This window comes from Haliotis rubra, unplaced genomic scaffold (genome assembly GCF_003918875.1).
Source record: "Haliotis rubra isolate DU_JTF1 unplaced genomic scaffold, ASM391887v1 Scf856, whole genome shotgun sequence".
NCBI classification, from domain to species: domain Eukaryota; kingdom Metazoa; phylum Mollusca; class Gastropoda; order Lepetellida; family Haliotidae; genus Haliotis; species Haliotis rubra.
Window position 1 is genome coordinate 254819 of NW_025767586.1, and position 22790 is coordinate 277608.

Consider the following 22790-nt stretch of genomic DNA (forward strand, 5'->3'; position numbering starts at 1 on the left):
ATATTTCCGAGGATTTAATGTGGGACAGTGGAAAAACGTTTAGAATTAGGAAGACAATGGTGTTATACTGACTTCTGTGGAAGGAACCATTTTCATGTCCATTAAGGCCCACCATGACCTTTGGTGTCACTAAATGAAATCTAGGAGTAAGTTAAATGTATTGTCCAGCCCAAATATATTTCCCCTTGAACTTGGGTCTGGTTTAGTGTAGTAACAAGGTGCCATTGTGTCACAGAGCCTTGTTATTGCAAATATATTACATATGAGTCGATACAATGAGTGTTGTAGACCACACAAATTCACCGGGTGTAAATATATATATTCTGAAAAACCAACATGGCTTCACTGGATTCCTGCAGAACATCGCCCAGATGCCCTGGAGTAGATTTGGCGAGCTGGACATTGCCCTATACTCAGCGTCCGACCTGAGTCACAGTACATGTAGTGGTTCCGTGAGGATATGACGGGGTGGTAGCCGTCGATGAGGCCGGAGCAGCTAGGGTGACGTTGGTGGCAGGGGATGCATGTCCGGGGATCAGGGCACATCTGCTGGTACTGGATATAGTCGCCTGGAACAGAGGGTGGGAGGGTAGACTAATGCTTAGTCTCTGAATATGTATAATTTTGATAGTAGCAAACAAGCCCCATTTAAATTGAAAAGAAGCCCCAGGGAGACCAGAGATTCAGAATCTGGGGAAACTGGACTGCTTCATTTAGGGCTTTAGCATTGCAGGGAGGGCTAGGCATTAGGGAAAATAATGTGGTTCAGGGTGAGAATGGGAGTGAAGGCCGAGTATTGGCAGGAACTGAGCGGGTAAGCAAGCTGGAAAGCTTCTGAGAGGGTTATAGCCCGGGAAAGCCACATTTAATAAAAACAGAGTTGAAAATGGTGTGGCTTAACAGGCAATGGGCATCGGTTGAGTGATCGTGTGAATGTGGCTCTCCCGGCAATGCGCTGATAGCTAATCCATGTTACCGAAAATAATGTGAAATAATCATTATATGTAAAATCTAGAAATCTATTCATGCAAAAAACTAAAAGAATTTTTTTTAGAAGAAGAATGACAATTTATTGCTCGAACATATTTGAGCGGACTAGTTTGTGAGAGCGAGTGAGTGAACCGTTTAGCAGTAGAACCAATGGTGGTGGAATGATCGATTTAGTGAATGATCGGGCGAGCGGATTAGTTGGCGAGTACATGCGTGTAAGATTTGTATTAGTGAGAAAGCGTCAAAGTGAGTTAATGATATTCCACTATAGTGAGTGAGTGAGTGAGTTTGGTTTTACGCCGCTTTTAGCAATATCACGGCGGTATTCCACTAAAACAGTAGCATACAGTATATGAAATAACACCCGTCCGACCGCCCCAGATTTCTGACTGATGGTCTAAATTTACAGCGAGCCAGCCCGATGGTCTGGTAATTGTTCTAGATAACATGTTCCATACATCTGAGTAAAGATTGAGTTATTTCTTTGGATTTAAGACCCGTGAAGATTCGGGGTAGAATAGGTCTTCAGCAACCCATGCTTGCCACAAAGGGCGACTATGCTTGTCGTAAGAGGCGACTAACGGGATCGGGTGGTCAGGCTCGCTGACTTGGTTGACACATATCATCGGTTCCCAATTGCGCAGATCGACGCTCATGCTATTGATCACTGGTTTGTCTGGTCCAGACTCGATTATTTACAGACCGCCGCCATATAGCTGGGATATTGCTGAGTGCGGCGTAAAACTAAACTCACTCACTCACTGGACTGGTTAAATCCATTTTGGCTGGATTGCTTTTTTGTCTGGCTGGGTTTTTGGCTTATTTCATGCATTGCTAGTATATCTATATTAAGAAGAATTCCATCAACCAACATTACCATTTATGACTATTTACCGCTCAATAGTAAAATACATTGAGATTGATTTAAAAATATTCCTACAAAATGACTTACAAAATGGAAACTATTCTTACGAACACAGTGCATATTAACAACTATAAATACCTAAAATGTTTACCTAACGCGGGAAGAAAGATGTTTCTGAATATATATAATTTTCCTCTAAACGATAACGACCAGAGATAACCGGGAGAACAGCCCTTGGCAGTGAAATTGATATATCTGGAGGATTACTCCAACAAGACTTAGACCAACGCAATGAGATACTTCATTACCTGAGATCTACACATGCAGTGACGACGACGGACAGCAGTAATACATTAACATGTCAACGCTCCACAATAATCATTATATGTGCATACACTTGTGAGACACGAGTCTCGCTACAGACAGTGACAACATTCCATTGCTGTAACCGGCCATAATATTTATTGGTTTGTGAACGATATACGAACACAGGCCATCAGTCACAGTGACTGGGATTCGGGATTACAATAGCAACTCGTGGGGAAGTATCTGTGTATCTGTGTGAACCATGGGTCAGGCGACCTTGAGTGAGTGAGTGAGTGAGTGAGCAAGCGAGTGATTTAGTGAGTTTTTATATACATCAATTCAAACAATGGTGTAAAAACAACAAAAGGAAACCAGTTTTACACTAAATTCCACCACCCCCCCCAAAAAAAAGAAAAGAAAAGAAGAAAAAAAGGAAATAAAATAGAAAAAAATCCCACCCCACCCGCTGGCCACCACCTTTGTTATGGCTGATGTAATTTGCATAATGCCAGCAGTGTTACATTTACCAAAATGAACGATCTGAATGACCAGTTTATTCCTGGACCAGAATCACATCCGTTGCGTGACGTCATCACAATTGTTTAAATAACGACAGTATACACTGATACAATGTCTAATTAGAACGTCTGTAGATATATGGGACATGGTCACTAACCCACAGAACAGAGACGTCTCAGTAGACAGGTCAGTTCTCCATATAGAGCAGTTAATCTTTGGCAAATCTTTATGACGTCATCTGACAGGCCACATTATTACCCTGTCTGAGACGGTCATGTGACGTAACACTTACATCAGATTGGAGGTCCCACATCCGACAGCCTCCTTAGATGTAACCATGGTCATTCGAGATAACTAAACTGCCCGGCAAAGAAACCATATTCCCACATTTCACGTTTGAAGTGAGTGCCCAACAGCCTATATATTTACCTGGAGCTAAAGGGCTTTCACTGGACTATAATGAAACATATACTGAGGGAAACAAATAAAGGAACACAGGAAAATACAAGCGTTCCTTAAATATTTCCCAGTTTGCATCACCAGCCTTGAATAGCGCTGTGGGAGGAAATCTGAGAATAAATAAAGGACGTGGTGTTCCCTTAATTGTTTCCCTCAGTATATATTTCAGATGTTGAAATCCTTACCATATGAGATGAATTATAATGAATGCTTGAATCTAAAGGTTGTCATCGAGCGAACAAAATATAAACGGTTGGAGTGTGGGCTATGTGTACCCAAAACACAGGGCACTTTACAGTGTTTAGCTAACAAGATTGTTTGTTTTGCAAGATACCTTTAATGAAATTGTTGCGCTCCATTGTGAAGATTTTAGGTCGTTTTGTGACAATCATGCAGAGAATAATTTTCGAGTGTGACATTAGACTTTTAGTTTATGTAGGGTTCAAAGCTAAGGCAATAGGGCTCCGTACAGCGAAAACAACTCAAGCGCTGTGCAGAATAATTCTGAATTGGCCACTTTTTGTATATACATGTATATTAGAGACATATTACAAACAGGGATAATCTACAGCATCCCCTATTCTACCTGTTACAAAGAACGATGAAAAACACAAATTACTCAATTTCTCATTTTTAGATCCGAGTTATCGGATTTTATTTAAAACAGTGCTCAACAACATCAGACCTGGGCCTCGTTCCTGAAAGCGACTGTAACCCTAAGACGATCGTATCTCCCATACTTTAACATAGACTTACGACAGTCGTAGCGCTACGATCGCGTTGAGGAACGGGGCCCTGGTAGCACTTTAGGTCTTTCAGTATCATAGTATGACTCGATGACTACTTTTTAGAATACAAATGCCATCGACTTAAACAGAATGGACACGTGATGTCTCGCGTTTCATTGCAGGATTCAGGAACCCACTATGTTCTGACTACTACTTACTACAACAGTGATTGGTTACGTTTACGTTAACTACAGTCCAATGTCTGTACATTGAATTGTTCTACCAGAGCCACCACGATTTTCATTCACCTGAAAATGTTGATACTTTTAAACAGATACAATTCTTATACGGTTTTCCAGTTTTAATGTGACCATTTTACTTATTTAAACACCATAACGTTTGTTACCGAAACGCCTACCCCTAACAATTATATTTAATGTCACATATCCAGGTACAACGTCACGATTTCAACAAGCAAGTATTTTTTAAAAAAAACTTCAAAGTATTAGAGGTCCTCTATTTAGAAGTCATCAAATGTGTTCATCATGGGTTCCTCCATCACATGTGAATGGCGTAAATGTATATTAGGTTTTCAGGAGAGACGATATTTGTAATATTTCTAGTCTATTTCATCATGTTTTGTGAGTGAATGAGTGAGTGAGTTTAGTTTTACGCCGCACTCAGCAATATTCCGGCTATATGGCGGCGGCCTGTAAATAATCGAGTCTGGATCAGACAATCCAGTGATCAATAACATGAGCATCGATCTGCGCAATTGGGAACCGATGACATGTGTCAACCAAGTCAGCGAGCCTGACCACCCGATTCCGTTAGTCGCCTCTTACGACAAGCATGGGTTACTGAAGATCAATATTCTAACCCGGATATTCACGGGTATCATTGTTTTGTAAAATAGTTTCATTTCAAAGACTAGACGTTTGTCGAGGTGAAAATCAGGAAGTGCTTCGACCAATGAGTGCTCAGTTTCCATCTCACAACCGGCAGTACGTCATGTGGTACAGCCATACGCTCACCTATTGTACCCAATACTCCACTATCTGCAGCACAGGGTTTGCAACCACCAAACAACAATCATGCTTGACGGATTACTTCGTGAGTTATAACGATGTGGATTTATTATTTGACTAAACACAGACACGCGTGACTACTACAGCGCATACCGGCCTCTGTGTCTACCGTTGATTTAGGACCGTAGTGTATGACAGACTCGCGAGTATATCACCATAAGGAAATGTCGACTATACAAGGAAGGGTGAATAGATGACAAAGAAACGTCTATCAACTTATGCCTATTTATTCCCTTTTTTTGCATGCGACATGATATGCATACAGTGTGCGAAATAGATTCCAAAGTTTGCTAGCCAGTCGGGCTAGCTATGTTTGAAAGTTACTAGTCCACAAAATAATTTACTAGCCCGAGATTTGAATGAAGGCACGGATTATCATTAAGCTGCTAATATGATGAAAATTTGTATCAGGCCATAACCTTGCATGGAAATGTGTTATAACTTGACAAGTCAGAGAGAGTGATATATTTACAAAATGACCTCATGATACTTCACTAGCCAGTCGGGCCAGCGACTATGGAGATGTACTGGCCTGCCTGGATTTTACTAGCCACGGGCTAGCGGGTCAGTGGCTATTTCGCGCACTGTATCCATGTCCATGATGCATATATGCTTCAATGTGCATCGCCGGGTGGCCCTCGAGGACCAAAAACTTTATGACTGCTCTGAACTCAACATTATCCATTTCTGCCGTTTCAGTAGGGGGACATGTGATTAGATGTCACGTGACAGGAAACTAGTGCATGTTAAATATTACGTTTATGTGAATGATATAAACCATTGTTCAATGTCATACATCTTTATAATGCACGTATCAGAAGTATTTTACGCTCAGACTTTTTGATGCATGTACTCACTTGTATACATGATGCATGTACACATGTATATATCCATGATGCATCCATGATGCATGCACTGACTTGTATACATGATGCATACACACACACGTATATATCCATGATGCATGCACTGACTTGTATACATGGTGCATGCACACACGTATATATCCATGATGCATGCACTGACTTGTATACATGATGCATGCACACACGTATATATCCATGATGCATGCACTGACTTGTATACATGATGCATGCACTGACTTGTATAAATGATGCATGCACTGACTTGTATACATGGTGCATGCACACATGTATATATCCATGATGCATGCACTGACTTGTATACATGGTGCATGCACTGACTTGTATACATGATGCAAACACACACACGTATATATCCATGATGCATGCACTGACTTGTATACATGATGCATACACACACACGTATATATCCATGATGCATGCACTCACTTGTATACATGATGCATGCACTAACTTGTATACATGATGCATGCACTGACTTGTATACATGGTGCATGCACACACGTATATATCCATGATGCATGCACTGACTTGTATACATGATGCATACACACACACGTATATATCCATGATGCATGCACTGACTTGTATACATGATGCATGCACTGACTTGTATACATGATGCATGCACTGACTTGTATACATGATGCATACACACACACACACGTATATATCCATGATGCATGCACTGACTTGTATACATGATGCATGCACTGACTTGTATACATGATGCATGCACTGACTTGTATACATGGTGCATGCACTGACTTGTATACATGATGCATACACACACACGTATATATCCATGATGCATGCACTGACTTGATGCATACATATATCCATGATGCATACACTGACTTGTATACATGCATGTATGACTTGTATCCATGATGCACTGCACATGACTTGTATATCCATGATGCATGCATGCTTGTATACATGATGCACACACGTATATATATCCATGATGCATGCATGACATTGTATATATCCATGATGCATGCACACATGTATATATCCATGATGCATGCACTGACTTGTATGCATGATGCATGCACTGACTTGTATACATGATGCATGCACACATGTATATATCCATGATGCATGCACTGACTTGTTTACATGATGCATGCACACACGTATATATCCATGATGCATGCACTGACTTGTATACATGATGCATGCACTGACTTGTATACATGATGCATGCACACATGTATATATCCATGATGCATGCACTGACTTGTATACATGATGCATGCACTGACTTGTATACATGATGCATGCACACATGTATATATCCATGATGCATGCACTGACTTGTATACATGATGCATGCACACACGTATATATCCATGATGCATGCACTGGTTTGTATACATGGTGCATGCACACACGTATATATCCATGATGCATGCACTGACTTTGTATACATGATGCATGCACACACGTATATATCCATGATGCATGCACTGACTTGTATACATGGTGCATGCACACACGTATATATCCATGATGCATGCACTGACTTGTATACATGCATATGCACACACACGTATATATCCATGATACATGCTGCATGCATACACACATGTATATATATCCATGATGCATGCACTGACTTGTATACATGATGCATACACACATGTATATATCCATGATGCATGCACTGACTTGTATACATGCTGCATACACACACACGTATATATCCATGATGATGCATGTATATATCCATGATGCATGCACTGACTTGTATACATGATGCATGCACACACGTATGTATCCATGATGCATGCACTGACTTGTATACATGATGCATGCACACACGTATGTATCCATGATGCATGCACTGACTTGTATACATGATGCATGCACACACGTATATATCCATGATGCATGCACTGACTTGTATATACATGGTGCATGCACACATGTATATATCCATGATGCATGCACTGACTTGTATACATGGTGCATGCATGACTTGCATGCAAACACACACACGTATATATCCATGATGCATGCACTGACTTGTATACATGATGCATACACACACACGTATATATCCAGGATGCATGCACTGACTTGTATACATGACGCATGCACACATGTATATATCCATGATGCATGCACTGACTTGTATACATGGTGCATGTACACACACGTATATATCCATGATGCATGCACTGACTTGTATACATGATGCATACACACACACGTATATATCCATGATGCATGCACTGATTCGTGTGTATTACATGATGCATGCACTGACTTGTATACATGATGCATGCTACTATGTATCCATGATGCATGCACACTTTAGGCGTATATATCCATGATGCATGCACTGACTTGTAGTACATGATGCATGCACTGACTTGTATACATGATGCATGCACTGACTTGTATACATGGTGCATGCACCGACTTGTATACATGATGCATACACACACACGTATATATCCATGATGCATGCACTGACTTGTATACATGATGCATACACACACACGTATATATCCATGATGCATGCACTGACTTGTATACATGATGCATGCACTGACTTTTGTATACATGATGCATGCACACATGTATATATCCATGATGCATGCACTGGACTTGTATGCATGATGCATGCACTGACTAGGATACATGATGCATGCACACATGTATATATCCATGATGCATGCACTGACTTGTTTTACATGATGCATGCACACACGTATATATCCATGATGCATGCACTGACTTGTATACATGATGCATGCACTGACTTGTATACATGATGCATGCACACATGTATATATCCATGATGCATGCACTGACTTGTATACATGATGCATGCACTGACTTGTATATACATGATGCATGCACACAATAATGTATATATCCATGATGCATGCACTGACTTGTAGGCGCATGATGCATGCACACACGTATATATCCATGATGCATGCACTGGCTTGTATACATGGTGCATGCACACACGTATATATCCATGATGCATGCACTGACTTGTATACATGATGCATGCACACACGTATATATCCATGATGCATGCACTGACTTCATACATGGTGCATGCACACACGTATATATCCATGATGCATGCACTGACTTGTATACATGCTGCATACACATACACGTATATATCCATGATGCATGCACTGACTTGTATACATGCTGCATACACACACACGTATATATCCATATGCATGCATCTGATATACATGATGCATGCACTGACTTTGTATACATGATGCATGCACACATACGTATATATCCATGATGCATGCACTGATGTATGCATGATGCATGCACTGACTTCAAAGTATACATGATGCATGCACACATGTATATATCCATGATGCATGCACTGACTTGTTTACATGATGCATGCACACACGTATATATCCATGATGCATGCACTGACTTGTATACATGATGCATGCACTGACTGTGTATACATGATGCATGCACACATGTATATACATCACATGATGCATGCACTGACTTGTATACATGATGCATGCACTGACTCGTAGTATACATGATGCATGCACACATACGTATATATCCATGATGCATGCACTGACTTGTATGTTAGATGATGCATTTACCACACGTATACGTATCCATGATGCATGCACTGGCTTTATACATGATGCATGCACACACGTATGTATCCATGATGCATGCACTGACTTGTATACATGATGCATGCACACACGTATATATCCATGATGCATGCACTGACTTGTATACATGGTGCATGCACACACGTATGTATCCATGATGCATGCACTGACTCTTGTATGCATGCTGCATACACACACACGTATATATCCATGATGCATGCACTGACTTGTATACATGATGCATACACACATGTATATATCCATGATGCATGCACTGACTTGTATACATGATTGCGTACACACATGTATATATCCATGATGCATGCACTGACTTTGTATACATGATGCATACACACATGTATATATCCATGATGCATGCACTCGACTTGTATACATGATTTTACACGTATATATCCATGATGCATGCACTGGCTTATATACATGGTGCATGCAAAAACGTATATATCCATGATGCATGCACTGACTTTATATACATGATGCATGCACTCACGTATATATCCATGATGCATGCACTGACTTGTATATTACGACGCATGCACACACTGTATATATCCATGATGCATGCACTGACTTGTATACATGACGCATGCACTGACTTTGTATATCCATGATGCATGCACTGACTTTGTATACATGATGCATACATAGTATAATACGTATATATCCATGATGCATGCACTGACTTGTATACATGATGCATACACACACGTATATATCCATGATGCATGCACTGACTTGTATACATGCTGCATCGCAATAACACACGTATATATCCATGATGCATGCACTGACTTGTATACATGCTGCAATATAACACAATATATATCCATGATGCATGCACTGACGTTTATATGATGCATGATGCATAGTATCCATGATGCATACGTATGTATACATGATGCATGCACTGACGTATATATCCATGATGCATGTACTGACATATATACATGATGCATGCACTGACTTGTATACATGATGCATGCACACACGTATATATCCATGATGCATGCACTGACTTGTATCCATGATGCATGCATGACTTGTATACATGATGCATGCACACGTATATATCCATGATGCATGCACTGACTTGTATACATGATGCATGCACACACATGTATATATCCATGATGCATGCACTGACTTGTATACATGATGCATGCACACACGTATATATCCATGATGCATGCACTGACTTGTATACATGATGCATGCACTGACGTATATATCCATGATGCATGCACTGACTTAGTATACATGATGCATGCACTGACTTGTATACATGATGCATGCACTGACTTGTATACATGATGCATGCACATGTTTATATCCATGATGCATGCACTGACTTGTATACATGATGCATACACACACGTATATATCCATGATGCATGCACTGACTTGTATACATGATGCATACACACACGTATATATCCATGATGCATGCACTGACTTGTATACATGATGCATGCACACACGTATATATCCATGATGCATGCACTGGCTTGTATACATGGTGCATGCACACACGTATATATCCATGATGCATGCACTGACTTGTATACATGACGCATGCACACACGTATATATCCATGATGCATGCACTGACTTGTATACATGACGCATGCACACACGTATATATCCATGATGCATGCACTGACTTGTATACATGACGCATGCACACACGTATATATCCATGATGCATGCACTGACTTGTATACATGATGCATGCACACACGTATATATCCATGATGCATGCACTGACTTGTATACATGATGCATGCACTGACTTTGTATACATGATGCATGCACACACGTATATATCCATGATGCATGCACTGACTTGTATACATGATGCATGCACACACGTATATATCCATGATGCATGCACTGACTTTGTATACATGATGCATGCACACGTATATATCCATGATGCATGCACTGACTTGTATACATGACGCATGCACTGACTTGTATACATGATGCATGCACTGACTTGTATACATGATGCATGCACACATGTATATATCCATGATGCATGCACTGACTTGTATACATGATGCATACACACACACGTATATATCCATGATGCATGCACTGACTTCTTGTATACATGATGCATGCACACATGTATATATATCCATGATGCATGCACTGACTTGTATACATGATGCATGCACACACGTATGTATCCATGATGCATGCACTGACTTGTATACATGGTGCATGCACACACGTATGTATCCATGATGCATGCACTGACTTGTATACATGATGCATGCACACACGTATGTATCCATGATGCATGCACTGACTTGTATACATGGTGCATGCACACACGTATGTATCCATGATGCATGCACTGACTTGTATACATGATGCATACACACACACGTATATATCCATGATGCATGCACTGACTTTGTATATACATGATGCATACACACATGTATATATCCATGATGCATGCACTGACTTGTATACATGATGCATACACACACGTATATATCCATGATGCATGCACTGACTTGTATACATGATGCATACACACACGTATATATCCATGATGCATGCACTGACTTGTATACATGATGCATGCACACACGTATATATCCATGATGCATGCACTGGCTTGTATACATGGTGCATGCAAAAACGTATATATCCATGATGCATGCACTGACTTGTATACATGGTGCATGCACTCACGTATATATCCATGATGCATGCACTGACTTGTATACATGACGCATGCACACACGTATATATCCATGATGCGTGCACTGACTTGTATACATGACGCATGCACTGACTTGTATACATGATGCATACACTGACTTGTATACATGCTGCATACACACACATGTATATATCCATGATGCATGCACTGACTTGTATACATGATGCATACACACATGTATATATCCATGATGCGTGCACTGACTTGTATACATGATGCATACACACACACGTATATATCCATGATGCATGCACTGACTTGTATACATGGTGCATACACACACGTATATATCCATGATGCATGCACTGACTTGTATACATGATGCATACACACACGTATATATCCATGATGCATGCACTCGCTTGTATACATGGTGCATGCAAAAACGTATATATCCATGATGCATGTACTGACTTGTATATACATGGTGCATGCACACACGTATATATCCATGATGCATGCACTGACTTGTATATATACATGGTGCATGCACACACGTATATATCCATGATGCATGCACTGACTTGTATACATGATGCATGCACACACGTATATATCCATGATGCATGCACTGACTTGTATACATGGTGCATGCACACACGTATGTATCCATGATGCATGCACTGACTTGTATACATGATGCATGCACACACGTATATATCCATGATGCATGCACTGACTTTAGAGTATACATGGTGCATGCACACACGTATATATCCATGATGCATGCACTGACTTGTATACATGATGCATGCACTGACTTGTATCCATGATGCATGCACTGACTTGTATACATGCTGCATACACACATGTTTATATCCATGATGCATGCACTGACTTGTATACATGATGCATACACACACGTATATATCCATGATGCATGCACTGACTTGTATACATGATGCATACACACACGTATATATCCATGATGCATGCACTGACTTGTATACATGATGCATGCACACACGTATATATCCATGATGCATGCACTGGCTTAGTATACATGGTGCATGCATAAAAACGTATATATCCATGATGCATGCACTGACTTGTATACATGATGCATGCACACACGTATATATCCATGATGCATGCACTGACTTGTCACATGACGCATGGTGCATGCACACACGTATATATCCATGATGCATGCACTGACTTTATACATGACGCATGCACACACGTATATATCCATGATGCATGCGTATATACGATGCATGCACACATGTATATATCCATGATGCATGCACTGACTTTGTATACATGATGCATGCACTGACTACACGGGGATGTATATCCATGATGCATGCACACACGTATATATCCATGATGCATGCACTGGACTATTGTATACATGACGCATGCACACACGTATATATCCATGATGCATGCACTGACTTGTATACATGACGCATGCACACACGTATATATCCATGATGCATGCACTGACTTGTATACATGACGCATGCACTGACTTTGTATACATGACGCACGCACTGACTTAGTATACATGATGCATGCACACACGTATATATCCATGATGCATGCACTGACTTGTATACATGCTGCATGTATACACACACACGTATATATCCATGATGCATGCACTGACTTGTATACATGCTGCATACACACATGTATATATCCATGATGCATGCACTGACTTGTATACATGCTGCATACACACATGTATATATCCATGATGCATGCACTCGCTTGTATACATGGTGCATGCAAAACGTATATATCCATGATGCATGCACTGACTTAGATATACATGGTGCATGCACACACGCATATATCCATGATGCATGCACTGACTTGTATACATGGTGCATGCACACATGTATATATCCATGATGCATGCACTGACTTGTATATACATGATGCATGCACACACGTATATATCCATGATGCATGCACTGACTTGTATACATGGTGCATGCACACACGTATATATCCATGATGCATGCACTGACTTGTATACATGATGCATGCACACACGTATATATCCATGATGCATGCACTGACTTGTATAGATGGTGCATGCACACACGTATAGTATCCATGATGCATGCACTGACTTGTATACATGATGCATGCACTGACTTGTATCCATGATGCATGCACTGACTTGTATACATGCTGCATACACACACACGTATATATCCATGATGCATGCACTGACTTGTATACATGATGCATACACACATGTATATATCCATGATGCATGCACTGACTTGTATACATGATGCATACACACACGTATATATCCATGATGCATGCACTGACTTGTATACATGATGCATGCACACACGTATATATCCATGATGCATGCACTGGCTTGTATACATGGTGCATGCAAAAACGTATATATCCATGATGCATGCGCTGACTTAGATACATGGTGCATGCACACACGTATATATCCATGATGCATGCACAGACTTTGTATACATGACGCACGCACACACGTATATATATCCATGGTGCATGCACTGACTTGTATAGTTACGATGCATGCACACACGTATATATCCATGATGCATGCACTGACTTTAGTAGACATGGTGCATGCACACACGTATATATCCATGATGCATGCACTGACTTAGATACATGATGCATGCACACACGTATATATCCATGATGCATGCACTGATTTGTATAGATGGTGCATGCACACACGTATATATCCATGATGCATGCACTGACTTGTATACATGATGCATGCACTGACTTGTATCCATGATGCATGCACTGACTTGTATACATGCTGCATACACACACACGTATATATCCATGATGCATGCACTGACTTGTATACATGATGCATACACACATGTATATATCCATGATGCATGCACTGACTTGTATACATGATGCATACACACATGTATATATCCATGATGCATGCACTGACTTGTATACATGATGCATGCACACACGTATATATCCATGATGCATGCACTGGCTTGTATACATGGTGCATGCAAAAACGTATATATCCATGATGCATGCGCTGACTTTAGTATACATGGTGCATGCACACACGTATATATCCATGATGCATGCACAGACTTTATGTATACATGACGCACGCACACACGTATATATCCATGGTGCATGCACTGACTTTAGATACATGACGCATGCACACATGTATATATCCATGATGCATGCATTGACTTTATTACATGATGCATGCACACATGTATATATCCAGGATGCATGCACTGACTTGTATAGTACTATGATGCATGCACACACGTATATATCCAGGATGCATGCACTGATTCTTGTATACATGATGCATGCACACACGTATATATCCATGGTGCATGCACACACGTATATCCATGATGCATACACTGACTTGTATACATGACGCATGGACATTAGTGTACATATGATGCATGCACACACGTATATATCCATGATGTCTGCACATATGTGTATCCGCGAAGCATGGAAATGCACACGTGACCCATCGCCCTATGTGCACATATATATCTGTATTCCTGATACATACACACATGGTTGCGCAAGTCGGCAGCAGTTATATTATAGAACCAGCATCCATGTTTCAAACTGCATCTTCGTATTGTGGACTTCCCACCAACTAAATATTCACCTTAAACCCAGTGCTTTTGGAACAGATGACAAAATCGCATTCCGCGTTTTCAAGGTTCACGATTATCGAAAGTCAATCGCTATCTTTTTTGGCACGTCAACTCGTCACGATAACATTTGGTGCGAACCTTCTGTTCGGGTCATCTCTAGAGAAGAACCCACCACACGTACCCGAATGTGTTCAGATGAACAGTGGACTAGCCGTTTGCACATGTTTAAAACGGGTGCAACCGGTCAGGCAGGACACGCTCACCTTTTCGGGAATGTTTCATAAACACATTGTACAAGCGACTCTGCTCTTAGCAGTAACATCTTATGTATGTGGAAGGGGATTTGTCGCCTTCGGTTTACACGTTGCAGTTAAACCAGCACAAATGTAAAATATATCAGTTATAAGTTATACTCAGGATAAAATCTACTTACATGGAGCCACGGGCATGGGCCTCTTGCCACATTGAACTAACTTGAAGTGCAAACATCTTCCATGGACATCCGAGAATAGCTGCGGGTACGGACACTCCATGACGTATTTAACGTACTCGACGCTGCTGGTGGACTGGGAACAGTCGAAATACTGGGAACAGCTCAGCTGACTTGGTAGTTTTGCACCTGGATTCCATTTACACATGTGATCGAATCGACCTGTAGTATGAAAATTGTAAAGAAGCGTACACATAAAGACGTACAGACAGAAAGTGACTATCAAACTGTTACAGAAAGTCTTACATACTGTAATGAAGGGTTCTGGTAAGGTTAAAACATCATCGTATTCCTGGTCAACACCGTTCTCGCCCAAAATGTTTGTTTGTTTGTTGTTTAAGCCACTATAAAGGAAAACACTTAGCAACAACATCTCTTCTACACATCTCTTCTAAAAAAGAAAAGTGGTTGTTTAAGGGTATACATCTAGACTGTGTTAGCTATTATATATATTTGGGATTGTATTTTACCAATGGTTTGTCTTGGAACATGCATGTCAAATATGCTTCGCTCCAGGCGCAAAAAGCACTTATTGGTATTATCTTTAAAAACGTGTATTTTGATAACAAGAAACAGAGTAAATTTTGACATAACCGTCAATTTCTGGTGAAAATTCACAATTGTAAGGTCAACGATACACATCACGATACGGAAAAAAGTATCGATATATTTATTGTCAGAAAAAGAATCACGATTATCGATACTACGATATATCGTCACAACTCTAGTAAATATTTTTATTTATGTAATTCCCCATTATATATGTATATGTACTATAGGCCTGTGGCCTTTTCAGTATGAAATAAAGATAATTATTATTATACAGAGATACACCCACTGACACGTCCCTTTTAAATACTGCACACACGACCTGTACCATAATCAGCTGAAGTTGCGTCTCTTACGGGAATAGTTAACCTATGATCGTGACTTGATAACATTTCTAGAATTGTCAGCACCTTAGGCGTGCTCAAGGATATAAGCATGATGGTGAACCCCATATGATTTGTTTAGCTATATGGTAATCGAGTCTGGACAGATAATCCAGTGATCAACAGAATGAGCATCGATCTACGACCTTGGGACACGATGACATGTCAACCAAGCCTGACTATCCGATCCCGTTTGGCTTGGTTGCTGAAGACCAATTCTAACCTGGATCTTCAAAGGTACAAAACGTTTGTATGTGATCATATAAGATCATAAAGGGGGCGGAGCTATGCTTTATTATTGACCTCTGTGTAGGCACATCCACCCGCATTGACAAGCTGAGCATGGTTTTACACACAGAAAGTTCCTAGCAATAACCTCTTTGAGTGGCATTTAGAAGGTGCTATAACGGTGTTACATCGACACTGAAACGGAATAATAAAAATAGTAATAATAATAATAAGTGCATTTATACTGCGCTAAACTCCATTCACTAGGTGAATGCTCATAGCGCTATATTCGTATAGCGCTATAGACGTCGTGCATATATTGTAATAAAGAGGTTTTATACCCGTATAACTATAGAACTACCCCGTGTTTGTCATAGCAATATTATGGCTCGGTAAAATATAATCCGGCTTAACATCTTGGGTCCATTTTTGTGGGGAATCGAACCCAGTCCTTCTGCGTGACGGATGAATACTTTAGCCACCGAGCTAACCAACCGCCCCCTACTCGTGAAACAATATGATCTTACCCAGAGGATTGTTGGAGCATTGTCTCAAGTCCACCTTGTGGGGCCAATCACACAGGCCATTCGCCCTGCTATACACCGTCCCGGGGGGACACTGGAATGGATAGGCTCTACCAGTGTTACACAGGATATACGCCCCACAGTCCCAGGGGTTGTACCGTGGGTACACCCCTTCCTCTGCACACATGTAGTCAAACATTGGCATTTCACCCACAAGACTTATGACCCCCGAGAAGCAGTGGGTAAGGATGAGGACTATCAGTTGTGTTACAGGGCCCATTTCTCGTGCTGAAAAGAGAAGGATATAGTACATAACTATATATAACATATATATAATAATAATAATAATAATAATAATAATAATAATAATAATAATATAGTCCAACACCTTGTCAGTGGATGCCCTTCCTTGGCACAAACAGCATATCTTAAACGACATGATGGCATGGCTCGTTGCTTTTACTACCGTCTCCAACATGCCTGTGGCTTTGACTCCGAGGTCCATCCATGGTACGACCCTGAACATGTCCAGGGCGTCATGGAAAATGATGCTTTCAAACTTCTGTGGAATAGGCCCATATACAGCCTCAGAAGAATTCCAGCTAACAAACCTGATCTTGTCCTCTTTGATAAAGCCAATGAATTTATTTATATCATTGAATTTTTCTGTCCCTTTTGACACCAATGTGATTGGCAAGATTCAGGAAAAGCATGCTAAATATGCGGACCTCGCCTTTGAAATGTCTCGCATGCATCCCAAGTACACTGTCGTCAGGCTCCCCATTTTTCTCGGTGCCCTTGGTTTGGTACCTCCTGATCTCTTGGCGCAGATCAGGAGAGTGCCCGGGTTCTCCACCGGGAGTACAGCCCTTCTGACACTCTGGGTAATGCAGAAGGCTGCAGTGTTGTGGGAGCCTTCATATTCTCCGGAAAGTTCTTGGTGGTTCGACTAGGCAGCGTTTCCTGGGAGAAGTCCCATTCGCTGTCTGGGCTGCGTGTAGAGGGGCAAGGGCCCTGAGCTGATGATGAGCCTTACCAGCCTGACTGTGCCAGGATCACCCGAACCCTCTCTGCTGCATATTATCTTAAATCTGTAAAACATAATAATAATAATAATAATAATAATAATAATAATTAGTCCATTTATATTAAACACGCCGACAGCATGATCATAGCGCAGACAAGATAGAATTTAGGAGTCACTTGTAAAACATAGAGAAATAGGTATGTCTTTAGGTTTGCTTTGAAACATGTGACTGTTGGGCTTTTGTTCTAAGGTGAACTGGTAACTCATTCCAGTTCATGGCCGCCGCCACTTCAAATGAGCGAAACCATTTTAACTATTTAAATGTGAATGTTCGTGTATTACTAATTTCATATGAAATACACAATGCCATTTAGAAAGTGGTCGGGGCGGAGGGGTAGCCTAGTGGTTAAAGCGTTGGCTCGTCACACCAAAGACCCGGGTTCGAATCCCCACATGGGCACAATGTGTGAAGCCCATTTCTGGTGCCCCCGCCGTGATGTTGCTGGAATATTGCTAAAAGCGGCGTAAAAGCAAACTCAGTCAGTCAGTAGAAAGTGGTCAAATGTAATATATGTTATATTTTGATAACACTTTCTTTGTAAAGTACAGATTCTAGTACTTTTGTTGGGTTGAGTCCCATCGGGATTCGAACCCACACCCTCAGAATCAGGCACCTAATCGCTGAGCGGTCTAGGCGTCTGACTTTGTGTTCTGGCGATTAGGTGCCTGACCACTTTTGTTAATTTTCATCAACAGAGAATAGCTAGTCACTTTGATGTCTGCAGAAATATGCTGCCTGGATGTGTTCACATACAACCATAAGCATTGAATGCTTTGCACTTCACACATCCAATATATTCTTCTTTTCCCTAGGCTGATGAATTTTCAGTGGCACCAAATCAAGTAGGACGCATTGTTTTAAGATTGTGTAATCGGAGTAGAAAACGTCTGCAAAATTTCAGCATGGTTCAGCAGGACCAGTGTCAAATGCATGGACCGGACACGTGTGCGACATTGATTACATTAAGGCAACGTCATCTGCCCGCTTAGTTTACTTACTTAGGTAACGGTCTTTGGCTGTCAGTCTTAAAATGAATGATGACAGCCCCTTGCATGGAGATAGAATAATGTGTACAAAGGACATCGTGCTTATCCCATTTTGATTCTTTTGAGAAGCACACAGAGAATCATGATTATTTCATTAATGTACGAAACTCACAGAGAATCACGATTATTTCATTGATGTACGAAGCTCAAAGAGCATCACGATTATTTCATTGATGTACGAAGCTCACAGAGAATCACGATTATTTCATTGATGTACGAAGCTAACAGAGAATCACGATCATTTCATCGATGTACAGGCGATAATGACGACTCAGCAGAATTTTGCACACAAAGTCGAAACGTGAATATTATTGCCATTATCGCATGGCTCAATAACCCTAAATACGCTCAGTATAGTACTGTCTGAGTGTGGTTGGTTTAATGCCCAAAGTAAGTGAGTAATATCACGGCGGGGGACACCAGAAATGGGCTTCACACATTGTACCCATGTGGGGAATCGAACCTGACGTGACGAGCGAACGCTTTAATCACTAGGCTACTCCACCGCCTCGATCTGAGAAGTATTTTAGTTTTATCCTGGACTGTCAGCATGATGTTGGGGGAAATCAGTCCAGTGATGCAGGCCATAGACGTTTATAGCGTTGTTAAAATCCCTTAGCAGATATATCGTGATAGAAACCAACTCGATCTCTTACCAAACTGGAAACACGATACACATTAAACATAGCAAACATACAGGCTGATTGAAACACAATTAAAGGAAATTATATCCTCTTTATATAATTAGGGAAAGAAAGGGAGTAGAATAAAAACTCTTACCTCGCACAGAACTGGAACGGAATGAACAATTCTCGTATTTCAATAGACAGAATAGGACCATAGTGATCACCTTGTCATGTCCCTAGTGCAATACGTCAAGACAATCACATAAATTATCTGTACATTGTAAACTTCCTCAGTCGTCACTGTTGTGTACAGGCCGCTGTCCGACATGGGATGTATTTATAACACTGACATGCCATGTTGACATATACCCTGGCTAAACACGTGTCGGGATAACACTGGATGACTTTTGCAGGGCTATGCATTCGTGCATGTACGTGGCATTGCAACAGATATTTGAAACATGCAGATTTATGGTCTTTCTATGACGTTGCTGGAAGGTATTCTGTATATATACTAAATATTCTGTATACAAAAGACAGACTGTCAGACTGAATTTCTTCAGTATTGTAGGCCGCAGGCCCATATCTCAAGCATGTATTTGATTCATGTCATAATATAAACATTATACGTTTTCCCGGCGACGGATTTTGGCAACTTTTGATAGAACACTTGCAACGCCATTCTGAATACAGTATACTGTTTAGGAAGTGGTCAAATGTAACGTATGTTCTATTTGGGATTTCACTTTCTAACGAGCGAACGCTTTAACCATTGGGCTACCCCACCGCCCCTTTTGCATTCAAACTACCATCGAGTACAGAGGCTGAATATAAACCTTTAACAGACAATTTACCTATGAGCAAGAAACAGATTGCAATGGAACATATGTTTCCTTTCCTTAACGGTACTCCTACCATGCGACCACGACGTATATATGAATCGGACAATCAAGAGATCAGTGGACCAGAACATCCAGTCACATGATGTATAAACCTTTAATACCTGCTATTTCCACATATTTTGCCCAACCTCTAAATTGTAGGACTGCACAGTATTACCGGTTTACCGGTAGACCACAATACGCTTTTCAGACGATATGTATTGCAATAGTTTTTCTGAGAACCGGTATATTGGGTAAAGAACATCTATGAAGCTTTTGTGGTTTTGCTTATGGTTTAAATTAAAATCTACATTCATTCACAACAAATGTTTTCCTTCAATAATGACAAAACGGCATACTGTAATATTATAAATAGATTGTATAAAAAAAGAAGAAAATAGAATCCCTGACTATGCACCCAAATTTTGAGATTGCTGTTATCAGAACCATAACATATATATTTATAAGAACTTATAATGTAGAAAATAGGATCGACATGTACAATTAGTTTCACTTACTGTCAAACACTCGATTTCCAATATATCGCAATGTGTATCGCAATGCGGGTACCTGAATCGCAAAATATTGCAATACTTCACGGTTATTCACCCGATGACCTTTCTAACTAAATATTTAAATATATATATATATGCTCCATGTACGCACTTAACGGGCACTTTCGGATCGCCTTTATACTGAAGCATATGCCCTTCCTTTCAGTTTCCTGACACGTCTCTTTTCTCTCTCTGTGACAAACATGACTTGACGTAAACGTTAAATTCACCATTAACGTCATGGCAGGTGCCCCTACCAACGCCCCCTATGCGTCCACCATTACATCACATGACTAGCTGGTTGCTGTGGTAACCATTTGAAACTAACCATGAGGAACATTAGAAGAAACGCAGATTCTTTTCAAACGTCATGACGTTAGAACTCTGATCTCCGAGCTGTTAATGTGTGTTTGTGTACAACATCTAATCGTCAAATCGGATGGTATGGTTCACTGGAAGTAGGTCTGATTGACAAGTTTTGAAAGCCTCATGGCTTAAGGGGTGACACCGTGTCACATATTCTAAAAGCAGGCCATGTTCATGTTCTAACTTTCTGAAGT

The 22790-nt window shown here is 40.6% G+C and overlaps 1 protein-coding gene across 1 annotated transcript; it reads right to left on the minus strand.

The window, feature by feature from the left end:
- Positions 1–342: 342 nt before the first annotated feature.
- Positions 343–18316, minus strand: LOC124262791. The gene is made up of 3 exons (XM_046697335.1): positions 18039–18316; positions 16295–16513; positions 343–569 (listed from the first exon to the last, which is right to left on the minus strand). Exons 1-3 carry the CDS (start codon positions 18313–18315, stop codon positions 343–345), a joined length of 723 nt encoding a protein of 240 aa, XP_046553291.1. The 5' UTR covers position 18316.
- Between the last annotated feature and the right edge of the window lie 4474 nt (positions 18317–22790).

Coding starts and splice junctions, on each gene's coding strand:
- LOC124262791 (XM_046697335.1), bottom strand. CDS start 18,315: ATGGGCCCTGTAACACAACTGATAGTCCTCATCCTTACCCACTGCTTC. Junction 16,514..18,038: donor ATGCTCCAACAATCCTCTGG/GTAAGATCATAT, acceptor TTCATACTACAG/GTCGATTCGATCACATGTGT. Junction 570..16,294: donor GCCCATGCCCGTGGCTCCAT/GTAAGTAGATTT, acceptor CCTCTGTTCCAG/GCGACTATATCCAGTACCAG.